This window comes from Ochlerotatus camptorhynchus, unplaced genomic scaffold (genome assembly GCF_037179485.1).
Source record: "Ochlerotatus camptorhynchus isolate MF236.1 unplaced genomic scaffold, CSIRO-AGI_Acam_v1.1 ptg000091l, whole genome shotgun sequence".
Classification (NCBI taxonomy): Eukaryota; Metazoa; Arthropoda; class Insecta; order Diptera; family Culicidae; genus Ochlerotatus; species Ochlerotatus camptorhynchus.
Genome location: NW_027040581.1, coordinates 2183890 through 2200909, shown reverse-complemented (window position 1 = coordinate 2200909; position 17020 = coordinate 2183890). Strand labels below are relative to the sequence as shown.

Genomic DNA, 17020 nt, shown 5'->3' with positions numbered 1-17020 from the left:
TTGAGTGGGTGTGTTGTCATTCATAAGAAAACGACGATCCAAGTCATTGTTTACGTTTCGAGTTAGACCCTTCTGACATGTTTCCCCTGAAAGGATTTCTGTGGAGGAAATTCTAATGGAATTTCGAAGATAATTCCAAGGTGCGAGAAGAGATTTCAACTGTTTATTGATTTCGAATAGATTACCATTGGAAAAGTAACACATAAGCTGAAATCTTCATGACTTTTATAATTCCCGCTTATTTCCCGGTTCGCTGGCCATCCTATGATGTTATATTTCAGGAGTTATTTGAGATTTGGGCGTAATTGCATTTGTAAACAAAAACACGTCAATCATCGATTTCTCGCGGATAAAAGCTCAATCTCGTAACGTAATAACACTATGAGGTAGAGGAATGATTCCTCTATCATTTGGTATAGTTTGTTTGTGAGATTGAGCTTTTATTCAAGAGAAATCAGTAATTGACGTGTTTGTTTTCAAAAGCAAATACGCTCAAATCTCAAATCACTCCGGATTTTAACTAGACCAGATTGACTTGACAACGCTCGAATTCGACTCAGTCGCCGAGTTACTCTCATTGGCCGTGCAATGTCGTAATTAAACAAACAAAATAAATAATCAACAACTGCGAAAGAGAGAGAGAGAGAGAGAGAGCGATACACAGAGTGCTGAGCGGTTTGAGGTTAGGATTGATTCACGGTAGCTTGTGCTTGCGGCGGAACAGCTGACTACCGTCGCCGTTGGTTACGCCATACGAACCGAGTCGAGCCCACTCTATCTCTCTATCTCCTCCTAGCCCGAGGTCAGTTACGGACCTTCGACGAAGCTGCGGCGGTCAATTATCTCTGACAATGTATCTGGGCGGCAACGAAAAAAGAAGAAGGCAAAAAAGAAACACGAGGTGAACCGTGTGAACATAATTTGACAGCTGCAATAACAATAGGGACGCCATATAAGAAGAAAGTGAAGTAGTGAGCGCAGTGCACGAAAGCACTCATTCGATGTGAAAATTAGGCAAAGGCCGCCGACCACTGTAACGAATGAATGAATGAATGAATGGATGAATGAACGGACGACGATGAAGTGGACCATAATTTGCTAATGCACCGTATCCAGAGGCACAGTCAAGGTCAAGGTCATCGGTTGAGGTGAGGAAATGCTGCAATTATTGTAGGGTAGGTACTCACTTTGACTAAGTAAACATATCCTAAACATAGCGCTAATGTGGGGAAGGGAGATGACATCAGAGGCCAGTTCTGTGTCCGAGGATCTGAAATGGGAGAGAAGAAATTTTAGATGTTTATTACTCGTTGGAAAACCAGTTTCAAATACAGAACCGACCGAACTGACGGAGTAAAACAGAATCAATTACTATATCCACAACTTCCAGTCAATTAACCTTATCAATTCGCAACCGTATTTACATACAATCCCAGCGCTAATTATCCCAACCCCAGAGAAGTTCCAGTTTTGTGTGTTTCATTTGCAAACGCCGCGTCTAATTGGGCGTTAAATTATGCCCGAACAAATTAGCACCAACATTACCCGATTAACCGGGTGATTTACCTTTTTTTTTCGGAAAACTTAGTTATGGCTATATTCGGAGTGGAATGACTAACCGGAGTTGTCATCAAACCCCACTAAGTAGACGTGCGATGATCATTATCGTGTTTGGTAATTTCTGTATATTTAACCGAACAATGAGCGATGATTAACCACGGAAATCACACCGATCGTAAATCACATCTGGTATTTTGCTATGGAGCGTGAGTTGAGGGTGTCGAATTGCATTAGAGTGGTGCCCCTTGCACACGCACCCACACACTCGTCTCGTAATTGATATGATTAAGACCGTGTTAGTATAATGAAGTTTGTGTCTGGTTGGTCCCCGTTCGATTTCACCATGCACGTTCCGGATTCCTTCTTCTCCGAAATCATTATTCAAGACATGAGTGCTGGGGACTCCCTCTGGTGGCCAGCGGCATGACCCCCATCATGTCACGCCGCAGTGGGGAGTCACAGTCGGAGTCGCTCTCTATTGGGAGGGCAACGACGCGGTGGCAGCGGGTCGTCGGGTGTGACGAACCTCCGCGCCAGTTCAATGGCCTCGAACGAGCAACGAAAGCAAAAATTCTCATTGCTTCGCACCAGCATTTATTAAAAGCAGGGGGGTTCGACCGAGGCACACCACTTTGGGGCCACATACAAACACTTGTTGGCCGTTGCTTGCTCGGTAATTATGGCACAGTGTGTATGGCTCATTTTTATGCGATTCTCGCATCTAGCGTGGTCGTCGCCGTCGCCGTCGTCGTCTTCGATTACGTAGCAAGTTTGAGTCTAAATACAAACCGGTGAAAATGGAAGGAAGTTCGAAGTCGCTTGTTGCTTGCTTAGCGGTGACCAAATTTGAATCCCATAAAGTCAACCGCTTACCGGAAGTGATGGGACTATCGGTTTCGATGTCATACAACAGTGCATAAAATTTGCCGACCTGGCAACAGTCATGTCAGGAGTGGAGCACACTCCACTGATAAGGAACCCTAAATCAGGCTCAGGTGAGGCTGGCTCATCGCGGTGTTTGCCAACCAGAACTCAAGTCAGAGATAACCCACGACGTTCAATTTACATTGTAATCGAATTCAGTAACTGTCATTACTTTTTGCGATCGCAGCGTGTACACATCACACACACCCCCCGAGCGATTAGAACTGAGTAGGAACCTACCTCTTCTGTTTCGCTCAAGCTTATCGTCGCTCAAACACCCAAATCGAGTAAACATGGAAGTACACGCTATTTCAAAACTACCCAAATTTGGGTAGAATCCACCCAGATTTGTCAAAACTGAACCTACCCAAAAATGGGTAAACTATGTTGGGAGTAACAAGTTGACAAATTAACAACGTCGATCGGATTCATGTCGATGTTGTTCATTTGTCAAATTGTAACTCTTTGCTTTGCTGTTTTACACGGTCGATCAGATCGACTCAAAACTGAGTCGAGTCGACTCAGTTTCGTCAAAAGTGAGTTGAATTTTCCGGGGGAAAACTTCTCACATTCGATCAAAGTGTTTGGTTGCTTCGTACGTGAAGTTTACGATTACAGAGTTGGGAGGAAATGCTATACTAATATCAACATGAAGCATAAGTGCAATATTTTATATGCTAGAGAAAGTTCTGAAGAGGATAGAATTGAAAGTTCCGTTAGAGTACGGCAGTGTGAAAATTGAACAGAAGTTGAAATTGAGCGAGGGTCATTGAATGCAATAATACTAACCAAATGCGGACTCCTTTGCCTAGCTCATTTGATGGGTGAGGGGTTTTTGAGGTATAACTCTGTAATCGATTCACTCAGTCTAGACTGAGCCTAGACTAAGACAAAATTTCATGGATGTTTCTCATATTCGACAAGTTTCGCCTGGTTATCACGGCTTTTCATCAAAAAATTCAACTCACTTTTGACGAAAATGAGTCGACTCGACTCAATTTTGACTACGTCTGATCGACCGTGTCGGAAACGGGCGATAATCGTACCTCAGTTAGCTTTTATTCGGCTAGCGCTTTGCTGATGATGAATCATACGGTGGGTAATTAATGCCGTAGTGATAAGAGACCATTGACTGGACGCTACACAAGTCACGCGAATAATTTGGTTTGTTTACTAGAGCTGCCAAAAGATAACTCTCATTAGCCATCATGGTAATAGCAGGGCTGGTAGCGATCACTGCTGTAAGAAATAGTGATTTTAGTGTCCATGTTGAATAAATAAGTGACCAAATAGTGACTTATAGTTGTAAAAATAATTACTAAAAAGTGACCTAAGAGAAGACTTATTCAATTATTATCTCAAAAAACACTTATGTACGATATGAACTTTTAAACCGAAAGATTCAATAGAAAGTTTATAACCCACGGTATTAGTCACGGTGTCTACTAACTTCAAACATCTGGAAAACCGGGAATCCTCAGGATTTTTTTTGTTTCCTTAAATTACCTGGAAGTCTCAAAGAATTTAAAAAAAATTCTTACTAAGGATGTTTTAAAAAAATAATGAATTTTGAAATACAACCATTTATTTTTTCTCGTTATTTTCATTCACACTTTAAACTTAAAAGATTCAAAGCGGATTAATCTTCAATAAGAAAAAAAAAATAATATTTTTTTAGTTTCTGAAGACCACTGTCCTTCTGTGAAGTTTCCGAAGTTTTTCTAAATTTCTGGAACTTTTGTGCTCCCTCAATTTACATGAAGTTAGAACGAAATAATTAATATAGTTCTATGATTTTCACTGAAGTTTAAAAGACTTTTCTGAAGTTTATAAAATTTCCTTTAATTTACCGACACTAATCTAAAACTTCTTCAATAGTCGTCTCCATGATATAACACCCTTAAAATATTCTCACGTCTTCGGGATGTTCATAAAAATTCCAGGAATTCTCTCGTAGCTGAAGTTTTTAGGAATTCATTGAATATTTCGAAACTTCGTTAAGGTTTCTTGAATTTCCTTGACATTATTTGAACTGCCCTTTGATTCTCTGACCTGTGTTGATGTTCTCGACGCTTCCATAAAGCTCTTAATTCTATTGAAGATCTCGGTTCTGCTCGGAAATAAATATAATTCCCGTAAACACCTTTAAATTTCCCTGAAATTCTCTGGACTTCTGTGAAGTTTCTGATATATTTCTGAAGGTATCTGTACTTCCCTGAAATTCTCGGAACATCTTAAGGGTTCTCCATTCTTTTTCAGCACATCATGGAACTATCCTGAATTTATCTAAATTTACGATTATAGATCTTTAACCTGCTCCAAAAGTCTGGACTAAAGTTACGGGAACTGCTCTTAAGATCTGAAATTCTCCAAAGATCTCTAGATCTAGCTTTTCTGAGGTGCTTAGAACTTCTTAAAAATTTGCACAATAACCCTCAAGTTTTCTATATCTCTCAAGTTCGCTTGACACTTGTGAAGTTCTCTGAAATTCTAGGAACTTGATAAAAGTTCCTGAAAAGTCTCGGATGCTAAAATGACCGCTTTGAGGTTCTTAAAGCTTCAGTAAGTTCCCCATATTTTCAGCGTGTTAACTTCCCTTATGTTCCTGCAGTTCCTGCTCCATAAACAAGCTTCACTGAAATTCTCTGCATTTCCTTTCATTCCTTAGAACTTCTCCAAAGTTCCTACAATTGTTATGAAGTTGATGGTGCTGCATTGAAGATCTCCAATCTTTCATAAAGTTAATTACGAACTTGAAATAAATCATTTATTTTTTTACTTAATTCTGGCACTTTGAAAATTTTCAACAGCTTGAACTTGTACATGGAATACAAAACTTCAAGACACTGAATATTTTTAGATCTTGGTATTGCTTACTTGGAAAACTCAGGTAATTTTATTTAGAAAGATAAGTAGACATCCTGTATATAGAGAAAGACTATTAAACGTCACAAAGCAAAGAATAATCAATCTTGAAATAAATTCACGCTAAAAAAAGTTGAAAATAGTGAGTTGTTACAAGAAAAAGTGACTAGTTACTTGGCCTTCAAAAAGGAGACTTTTTAGTGACTGACTTGAAAAAGTGACTGCTACCAGCCCTGGGATCATTACTACAAACAGCAACACTTCCCTAGATCTTTAATTTTTTGCTGCGTCAGATATCATCAGAATTTATCTATGTCTCAACTACTTTGGTAATTCGCTCAGAACATTTTACGGGATTTCTTTAGAATATCGTCAAGAATTTCCTTAGGATCAGTACCCTTCTAGAGATTATCTCTGAAATTCCCTTCAGGTGAAAGAAGACGTCATTAATTTTCGGAGAATCAAACCCAGTTTTTTCGTTCAAAAACAAAAATTACGTTCAAGAACATGTGTTCATTGCATTCTACTTGCCTACCGGAACAGAGGCAAAGACATTTTCATTTACAAAATTTCGTTTTCAACGAAAAACATGCTTCAGAATTTATGTACCACTTACCTTGACCTGGTTAGGATACGAATAATTCTCATTCTTAAAAGATGAAATTGTTTGAGAGAGAAAATTCTCTCTCACGATCACAATCTCTTGACATGCCATGTATTTTGATGACACACGATTTGTGATTTCCCTCTCACAGACTACAAAATAGAGTACCTGGTACTGCAAAACATGTCTGGTACCTCTATATATGCATTGAGGAGTCCCTCCTTTTTGACATATTCTGCACAAAAGATACTTTCTGAGCCCCGCCCCAGTCGTAAAACGGCAGGAAGTCCTTTTAGGAACGGGGCTTAGAAAGTATTTTTGTGCAGAATATCTAAAAAGGAGGGACTTTGAATGTTAATCTAAATAAATATATAGAGGTACCAGACATGTTTTGCACTGCATTAACGCCAAGGAAATCGATATTGCCATCATCACCGAAAACCCATTTAAAGCCGGAAGTCGACATCTACCTATCGGACCTTCGGCTCTTGAGACTCGACAGAACCAGTGTAAGAGGAGGGGGAGTAGCTGTTGCTGTGAGGCGAAACTGCCACCTGCTGCCGAACTTCCAACTCCAAATTATCAAAGCCATCAGAGTTGAAGTCGGCACATCGCTTGGCCCCATCACCATCATTGCGGCTTACTGCCCCAAACAAGTCACCAACAGGCATGGGTCGGCAGCTGACCTTCGACGAGATATCATCAAGCTGATTAGACGGTGGGAAAAATATATCATTGCTGGCGACCTGAACGCCAAACATCAAGCCTGGGCGCAATCAAAATGACACCATTCTGAACAACGATCTGCAGGAAGCGCAGTACAACATCTTGAGTCCGGAAACTCCCACCCGGTTGAGTAGGTCCGGTGCTCACACCCCCCATCGATATCTACATCAGCAACATGGGCAACATCTCGCAACCTGTCGTGTATCAGGAACTCAGCTCGGACCACTATCCGGTGGTGGCTGAAGTGGATTCCTCAGTCAACAAGTTCCAAGCATCGCGACGAAACTACCATCGGGTAGATAAGTCGCAATTCCAACACTGCGTTGACACCAGTATCGACTATGACGTCCACTTGGAAACGACCGACGACATCGACCGATGTCTACGCTTCATCGATGAAGTGATTTCCCGGGCCAGGGAGCAACATGTTCCAGTATCCAGACAGGTGAGTAATACTCTGAACCTTGACAGGCCCACTAAAGACCTCATTAGATTCCGCAACACGATTCGTAGACAGTACCAGCGTACTGGGCCGCCTAGCCTCAAGACCAATTGCAACCGTTTGAACAAAATCATCCAAGCCAGGATGGTCGATCTCAGAAATATCGATTTTGCTAACAAGATTTGCTCTCTCCAAGATTGTGCTAAGCCATTTTGGAAAATGCCAAAGATATTAATGCCGAAGCCCATCCCTCCCCTTTCCTCTCCTCATCAGAATTCGGATTCATCCTTACTCATAACCCCAGTTTAAAAGGCCAATGCTCTTGGGTCAACCCTTTATGAATTCACAGAACCTTGGCCAAGCCATGGTGAGTCAACACGAGCCTGTCCCTGTCCCTGCCATGTCCCTGACGAAAGTAGTATATCGGCTGATGAGGTGATAGCAGCGATTAAATAAACCAAGAACATGAAGGCCGCTGGTGTCGATGGAGTGGTCAACCTCGAGTTGAAAAACTTGAGTGTTGACTTCTTCGCACATCCTTGCAGCGGTCTTCAATAAGTGTTTGATGCTTGGCTACTTCCCTGCATGCTGGAAGTTAGCCAAAGTCATTCCAATTCCGTTGAGAAGGCGTTCGACAATGTCTGACATGATGGTTTAGTGTATAAGCTGCATCGATACAACTTCCCGATCTTCCTTGTTAAGATCATCAAACACTACTGGTCGGATAGATCATTCCAGATTTTCTTAAACAATTCACCTTCTGATACGTTCAACGTTCCCCAGGGTAGCGTCCTTGGTCCTATCCTCTTCAACATCTTCACGTCCGATGTTCCTCCCCTCTCGGGTGGTGGTATTTTGTCAATGTTTTAGGATGACACTGCATATCTATAAGGTCCGAGTGATCCGTGCTCTGACGAGAAAACTCCAATCAGGCCTGGCTGTTCTGTCCGACTATTTCAAAAGCTGGAAGATTTGTATCAATGCAGTTAACACACATACCATACCTGGTTTTGGTATACTTAGTGGCCGGAAGCTGTCTCGTTTTGAATGATGTTCTGCTTTGGACAGACATAAGAATGTACGCTAACTGTGTTTCGGGAAATCTGACTCGGTATTTGGTGAATCCATGACGGGACTATGCGGTTTCCAAAAGTTGGATTGTGCTCCCAGAAAGTCGGTAGAAATGTCCGGGGAATGCTTGAATTAGCTTCTGAAAGAAGTCGAAAAAACTTCCAAAGAAAGCTTAAAAGCACCTCTTCTGGAGGAAGTTTGAAGAAAGTAAGTTCTCCGAGAAGTCGATAAAACATCAGGGGAACTTTAAAGTAAAATATTGAGGAACTTCCGGGGAAAATTTAATGAAACTTTCGGAAAAAAAAACAAACGGATGACACATCCAGAGGAGCCAGAAAGGTTTCGGAATTCGTAAGAAAACTCTAGGAGCAGGGAAGCTGGAAGAAGCTCGGAATAAGTAAAAAAAAACCTCCGGAAGAATCTCCTCGAGAAACTTTCAGAGGAAGACAGGAGAATTCGATGATGCTTTCGGTAGAAGTTTAAAGGAACTTCCTGGAAAAGATTGAAGAAACTTCATTAGGTACTTTGGAACAAACCTCATAAGAAAGTCGGAAGCTAGAAGTTTTTCGGGACAGTCGATAGAAACTTCTAGGAGAAGTTGGAAAACAAATTCCGGATGAAAGAGACTTCTGGGATGTCAAATATTCCGGGGGAAGCTGGAAAAAATAGCGGGGGAATATGCATGAACCTTTCGAGCGAAGCCAGAAGTAGCTTAGGTGGCAGATACTACCAGGGAAGAGTTAGAAGATACTTCCAATGGAAGATTAAATAAACTTCAGAGTTTAAAAACATTCTGATTGTCCTTTTTTGGTCACATTCACACCCACCCACGCCACATCCTGGGTAGCCAAAAACAGAGAGTAAATGGAAGCAATTGTCGAATGAGTATCAAGCATAAGCCATTTTTAAAGATTAATAATATTTTGAGGCTCTTCAAATTGTAAATGTAAATCGGTATTGAGTTCAAAAATCGGTACAAATACCGATAAATCGGTACATCTGGTTTCGAGATAGTGCAGTGTTGCCAGTTACTTTAAAAATCATAAAAATGCTAAGCATGTGTGCAAAACAGTGCCAATGAATGAGCTCAGGTGTGCCCAAATCAAGGGGTAAGTCACTCAGCACATTGTGAAATTAGATTCGGCACAGTTTGGGCACATCCTTCGGCACAATCTTGTAGGCATTGGATTGTTTTAAATAAAATGGGAGCTCTGCTGGACAACTGTCACTGAAGTTGTATACAACATTACGTGCTGTTTGACTGTATATTCAGAAAAATCGTCTAATTGAATATACCAGAGGAACTCAGACCAGCAGTTGACTTATATATATCTAAATACGAAATGTAGGTTCTAGAGTGGGTGCAAGAGAAAGAGGCAGTTAATCAGACCCCATTAGTACCCTCAATTCAAATAATGATGCAACTCACACAAAACAATCTACAGAAGTCATATTCATCATCCTCTATAGTCGGTCTCCAACAATGTTCTCCACCGGTTTCATTTCTTTCCGGCCGCTGATAGACCGTTGCTTATCACAGCACGATAGGCTAGGTTTCTGGTCTGTCTATGAGGGCATTATATAACCCTAACACATTGGACTTTTATTATCCTATGAACATAAAACACCAACATTCGCACACCCACCACTTCTCGCGTCATCCTCAATACGAAGGTGTCAGAAATACCGGGTTGCCGGGATGGGTATTTTACAAACAATCAAAGCTTGCTTTATGACCGGCACAATCAGCACACCTACGGCACACTGACAAAAAAAAAGATGACCCAAGATTGATGCGCGAAGTTACCAACCTCTCGATCGAAAGCGAATTATTCCCACTTTCTAAATTTCTATATGGAGATTTTTATTACTTCCTGCCAGGGGAACAGCGCCATCTCTGTGGAAAATCGCCTGACGATATGATGCATTAAGAATTTGCTTGCCTGACAGCAGTTTTTGTAGACAATCAAACTGTTTTAAAAATTTCAGTTCAATTGTAGTTCAGTTGACTTCAAAATTGACATTTCGAAGTGCGGTTTATAGAAGTTATAACAGAGTGAGGACAGTGAAATTACTTCACTTTTTGAAAGGCATCTAGTTTGAAGTTCCACAAATGTTATGTGATCAGTGTTCACTTTACCGGAACTGTACAAGACAATAGGCTCTGCCCGCGGTTAATGCAGTGTTTTGGTGGCGTTGATTCGGTCGTTTGTTTGCTTAGTGGAACGTTGTGTAGCGTTTTTTTTTTGTCTTGGATTGTCGGCTTGATTGTTTGCTGGCTGTTGCCACGGGTATTGTGGGTTTCACAGGTACCCGGTTCAAGCTTCAGTTGGCTGCGGTGCACATGCCATGGCTCTTCTTTTCCTTCTATCCCTGAATAGATATTGCGAATAAGGGCGTCTATGTAATGTTTTGCTGTACCTGTTGTGGACATTAGTACATCCTTTTCCTTGAACTTGTCCGGAACTGATTTCAAGGAAATGGTCAGATCTCGATTGTTTCTCAACTGATCTTGGATCTGTGGCCAGCATTGAATTCAAATAAATTTTCATACCAGAAAAAACACAAGCGATGAAAAAAAAAATAGTTTTTGAAACACCCCTCCCTCCTCCCCAAATTCGGAACATCTCCGATGGCATTATATACATAAAGAAGGCGTACTTGATGCTCATAGACTCCATTAATCTCGTTGGGTATTTTCTATTACTGAGGATATCGTGCAAGCCCTGGTTAATCTAGTTGATCATATGACTTGAACTAGTGAACAATTTAGAAGACTTTAAATATTTCATGGACCTGACAAATAATTTTTAATTATGAATCTAGGTTAAAAGAACATGTTTGAGCATGTATTATTGTAAGGGCCAGTACTCAGATATCCTTTTTCTACCGATATACTCATAGATTTTCACTCCAAGAAAGTTTGGATGGCCTAAAACATCTTTAAAAAAAATTGCATATTTTGTGTGAATTCGGACTATTTGGAAAGCTCTATTATGTATTTAAAATGTGTAAAACAAGAATTGTGGGAAACGATGGACCTTGGAGTCGATTTTTGCCGATGGATTACGGAGCCGAAACAATTTGACAATTATCTAAAACACTATTCTGAACCACGTGAAGAATTCTTCTGATGTTTCCTGGGTGGCGATTTCTATGCCCTCATCTTCTAGGGGAAACGCTTACTATAGTTGCGGTACGTTAGAAGCATTAGGTTCCTAAAGTTGTGCATGGAGACTCAATACACAACTATAGGAACCTAACGCTTCTAACGTACCACAACTAAAATAGCGTTTACCCTATAATTGCCAACCGCTTGGCCTCGTGTTTTTTTTAATTTTGTTTGCAGCCTCTCTATAAACTCTGCAATTTCAAACTCGTAGCAGTAATTCAATTCCTCGAATCTTCTTTTATTTCCGAGCATCGCTCGCTTTCTCTACACAGTTTTCCTCGGCCTCCGGGAACATCACGTCCATTTCCACTGCTTCCTCGTCAGGACCCTCCACCTCCTTCTCCGTTACCTTGCCTGCCACCACACCAGCGTACGTACTGTTACCGCGACTGATCTCCCATCCTGAAATTCGATCGTCCAGCGGTCAAGTTACATTTTTGTATAGCCATATTTTTCGCTGATATAACAAACAGGCCGCAAATTCCATCCATCATCGATCGGGTTATGCCTTCCTTTCTCTGGACATCTGCAAGGAATCATCAGTTCAAAGGTACATCGACCCGGAATCTCGTGGATGGGTCAAGTTTGCCTAAACACCGTACAGGTTTGATGGCTTCCACTTCCTCTTGCACCTCCCGAATCACTAACGCTATAATGAGCATGAAGGAAAGTTGAATGCTTGTCATGATCCATCAGAGAAATTGAGAATGTAAACACAATCACAAAAGTCATAGCTTTCGGGGTTGCCAAACTCACGTTGACATGTTGATAGGCACACTTTGATAGACACGTTCAGCACAGCTCAATCACTCGTGCAGAGTTGAATACCCCTTGATGATTTATCAAATATTTACATGGGAATTGCACTTCGTAACTTCAACTGCCATTTTTTCAAAGCCTACTTTTTTCCATATGGGACAGCGTAGACTTACTGTCCTGCCCGTGTTTTTTTAGTTAGAGGAGCGGAGCGACGGGCAAGCGTCCAAGAGAAGCTTCTTAAAGGTGAAATGTTCCCTAAATTCTATGAAATGAGCCAATACAAGATTTGAAATGTGCCAATAAAAAAAAAAACAGATGAAATGTTCCATCGAAATCGCCGAAGTTCATGGAACATTTCATCGCTTTTCAGTATTTTTTAGGGCACATTAAATCTCTGTTATTAATCATTTAAACGGGGGAATATTTTTAAATTAACTGGTGCAATTTTACTTATTGATGGTGCCTCCACATTTTTTTTACTGAGCATTTCATTTTAAATATTGGCTCCTCTGTCTGTTTTTTCTGGGTCAATTATTGATTTTTTTGGTTCATTTGATTGTTTCCATTGGCTGCATCTTTTACGACACGTTCCCAAAAAAAAATCCATGCAAAACAATCCCTAGAAAACTGAAAGCAACTTACCTCCATACTTTTCCATGTAATGGTGCATACTGTCAATGTATCTCATGATTAAGGCCATTTTGTGTGTGTGTGTGGGTTTTTGTTTGTTCCTTATCTAAACTGTAAATGGAGAAAAGAGAAGCGAAAAAGAAGTAGCATTAGTTTTATGTTCCAGGTGATAACACAACAATAAAATAAGGACTCTAGGACACGGAATACGCTTCTGTTTTGACAGGCAAACCTCACACCCCGAGCTACCCGTTTTGAATATACACACGTACAAGGGCGAAGTTTATGAGCAGTAGCAAACCTACAATGCTGTCCGGTCGTAAAAATCACAACCTTTCCCTTCGAGGCACGTTCAGGCACGAAATGATGACTCTCGGGAGGTGGGGAATTAACGAGAGCGGAACCGCTTTATCGACGAAAGGGACGATAAGTTACCGGGTAGTGGATGAGTTTTGGTATTTTTTGAAGAATATTAACCTTGCTGTTGATACATGCAAAACAGAAAGTCAAATACATGAAATATAAGCATCGGTTTCTTACATCCTGTGCATACGTTCCTTGCGGGAAAAGTAATTGTGAGACTTACAGTAGAGTAGGCAAAATATTTTTGGTCAAATTTTCGATCTTTTTGTTGGTACGCTTTTAACAGGAAATGGTTTAAAATGTCAAAATATTGTTTTCTGCGAATATGTTTTATGAAAAAAACGTTATAACAAAAAGCTACAAAATTTGACCAAAAGTTCTTGTTCCACGATTTTTGCCAATTGCGTCTATAATTTGAAACATTCAAAAAGTTTGTATTTTTCAAATTATTAATTATTAAAATCAAAGGACAATGGCTTTAAACGTTGATTTCTCACGGATTAAGACTCATTCAGGCAAACCTACAGCAACATCTGGCAGAGTAAGTTTGCTCTATCAAATGGTGTAGTTAGTTTGAGTGGACGTGTTGTGATTCATGAGCAACCGTGTAGTCATTATTTACATTCGGTTTATAGAACCTTATCACATGTTGCTCTAGAAGTAATTAGGTTTTGCACCGTCGGGGTTAACCCAACCGGTGAACACTCGTGTTTATTTCAGTTACCATGGAGACGTAATTTGTGATTAGCCCCGGTCCCTTTCAAATTGTATCATTATTTATGAACGGTTCTTATATTTGAAATGACGTTTCACATCCATCTAGTGATGTCCGATTTTCATTCGAATAATCGTTTAATCGATTAACGAACCAAAAAGTAAACTATTTATAATCGGTTACATCATGCCGATATAAGCATTAACATCACCACAGGATCATCACCGATCGTTTCAAACATGTGCTGCACTCTCATTGGTATAAAAATGGCAGCACAGCGAACAAAAAATAATCGATTAGTTGTTAATCGAGTAATTAAAAAATGGGACATCTCTGACTTTGGTGTGATTGTTTTGATAAAAATGAGCGCAAAATTTAATCTCTTCCGAGGGGGCAGCACAACCACAAAATTACCTTGAATACGGGGGGTTCTCATTGGATGAAAGGGACCGTGAAAGAAGACACTAAAATAGAAAGTTTTTCTTCCGACAGTTTCATCTTAGTATTCATCTTTGGTTAACCTCAATCTGATGACAGTTCAGTGGTACTGTTTACGTCGACTTAGTCGATTTTTTCTTTGCTAGATTTTCTCGATAATTTTTCAGACTGCAGTGAGATGTAAACCACACTTCTGCTTTGTCCACGAGCAACATCCGTTCACCACGACTTTTTTCAAGTTACAATTCGGAAATAGCAGAATTTTTTTTTCGAAGAAACGGTCAAGTGCTTGTAAACAGTACCACTGAAATGTCAAAAAGGTTCAGCCGATTAACACTGAGTTCATTCGTGACGTCACGCTGTAGTACCTAATAGTCCTAAGCAGCGTTGCCAGATTTTTTACCGGATTATCGGTATAAACCGTTTAAAGAAATCGGTACTTATCGGTATTTAATATCTTAATTAATTTGGTATTTTTGCCGTTTTTGGTAGTGAAAATTCAAACTTTTGGACTAAAAATGGAAAATTTGCTTTCCAGGAGAAGTTGGAATGAATTTCCGGGAAATGTATGAACTAACTTCTGAAGGAAGCCGATAAAACTTCCAGAGAAAGAATAAAGTGGCTCTACCCCTCACCATCCCTCTCCAGCGGGGGAGTTTGGTAAAGAGAGATGATCAAACCGATTTGTACCTTCATTCATAAAAGTTGTCCTTGCTCGCTTTCTACTCTCTATTTATATATACAATTTCACACTGCCGTACTCTAACGGAACTATCAACTCTATACTTTCATCTCCTCATCTATCGTCTATAAATTACCACTCTAGCAAATCAGCTGATTTTTTGAAATTAGCATCTTCAACTATAACAGAAAATGTAATATTCCAATATATTTTACGAAATGACATGAGTCAATAAGGTTGCACACTGCCAAAAAGTCATGTAAATGTTCGTGCCCTGAGACCGACACATGCAAGCGGCCCAAATGACATGATTCTTAGGCTGTGTTCCATTTGGAAAATTTTCACTTAGATTTGACACTTCGAAAATAAATTAAGATGTTCGAAAATCCCTCTGTTGTTGATCGGCCGATTTTTGAGAAAGCGTCTGTCAAAATTGATTCCTTGTCTGTCAGAAATAAGTCTGCTGGAATAGCAGGTTTATTTGACAATTTTCCATCTGTCAAATTTAAGTAAAAATTCACCAAATGGAACACAGCCTTAAATCAGTTGAAAGAAACGAGAAAATAAATTCAATCAATCGTACTTTTCGTCGAGTTGCGTATGTTTCGGTTTGGGAACACTTAATTTTACAGGACATGTTTGTTTACGTTCCATAATTTACGTCAAAGATGAATTACATCTCGTGTAAATATAGTTATTTTTAAGTGTGTGTTTACAGCAAGAACTTTTGACAGATCACAGTAGAACCAACAATCAATACGAAACTAACGATTTTAAATTGGCTCACTACTTGACTAGCAAATCGATTACGTACCCCATTCTAGTCAAAATTCTAGTACTACGAAATGTTTGTTTTGATTCGCTATGAAAGTTTGACAGATAAAATGAGGGGTTAGTGAATTTTCCTATGTTTCAAGGGGTGAATCGATTAGCTTGGGACCGAAGATAGTACCAGAGCAGAGCCAAAAAGTTGAGCACGTTTCTTCGGGACCAACTAGTCTTAGAGTTACCTCTATGGTAGAACTGACAGTTTATTCTCATATGAATTTCTGCTTTGTTTATGTTTATATTCAGCACCATTAACACCAGATCACTCACACACTCTAGATTTCTAGCTGTCAGTTCCACTGAGAAACTACACTTGGATCACCTTATTGGCATGCCAGGACTGATGATATTGATATTGATATAGAGATTGCTGACGTTTATCGTACGCACACTACGTCACGTATACGCAAAAAAAATTCATCAGAAAAAAACAAAACTTCATAACGGCAAATTTTCTTGATGAAAACAAATCACTGACACAATCACTCTTTAGCAATCTCTATTGGATGGACAACTGCCTTCTGTCATTTATGAATCAAAAATCAGCTCACCCTAAATGTCTCGTAAAATGGTCATAATTTACAATTTATACTCAAAGTCCCAAGGAACTAATCGATAATCCCCCATCCAATCGTGCAAAATTATTACAACTTCATTGAAACGCAGTTTCAAGTGTTCATCGTTTCCAACACCTATACTCATGCCCGAATGACCCTTCCTCGTCAAAGCTGCCAGCACCGCCGCGTTGACCCAACGTCATTTGATGACGGACGCGGTGAAATTTGGCATGTCCCAACCGTCTCCCTCTTTTCCGACTCAGACAGGGTAAAGTTTCAATTAATCAAATTAACTCCCTGTGCCGGACGAACAGACGGACGGACGGACGAACAACGACGACGACGGCGGCGGCGCTGACGAACAGTTTGATATGATCTAAATACCACCACACCGTGTGGATTCGGGGTGGACTTGGTGGCGCCCGTGCTTGCATGTTCCTTTATAGCGTAGAAGGCCATCCGCCCGAGTAGGAGAAGGAGGGGACGAGAACACACCTGTGCCAATCAATTGCTGGCTGACTTTTTGAGTTGGAACCTTCTATGAGACGATGGTGGCGGAGAACGAGGGGTTCGACGATTTGTTGAAGTTGAAGATCACTTTTAAAGAAATTTTAACATGGCGTAATACTCAAGACCTCTTTTTTAACTTGGACAACATTTGAGACTTCTGACACTTAAAAGAAT

General features: G+C 40.2%; 1 protein-coding gene across 2 annotated transcripts in view; it reads right to left on the bottom strand.

The window, feature by feature from the left end:
* Positions 1-17020, bottom strand: part of LOC135698619 (very long chain fatty acid elongase AAEL008004) — a 123921-nt gene that overhangs the window by 72551 nt on the left and 34350 nt on the right. For both annotated transcript variants that reach the window (XM_065218679.1, XM_065218678.1), the window contains exons 2-3: positions 12766-12864; positions 1188-1270 (exon numbers count right to left, since the gene is read on the bottom strand). In XM_065218679.1, coding sequence (XP_065074751.1) covers positions 1188-1270; positions 12766-12823 — 141 coding nt within the window. In that variant the 5' untranslated portion in view covers positions 12824-12864. The remainder of the gene's footprint in view (positions 1-1187; positions 1271-12765; positions 12865-17020) is intronic.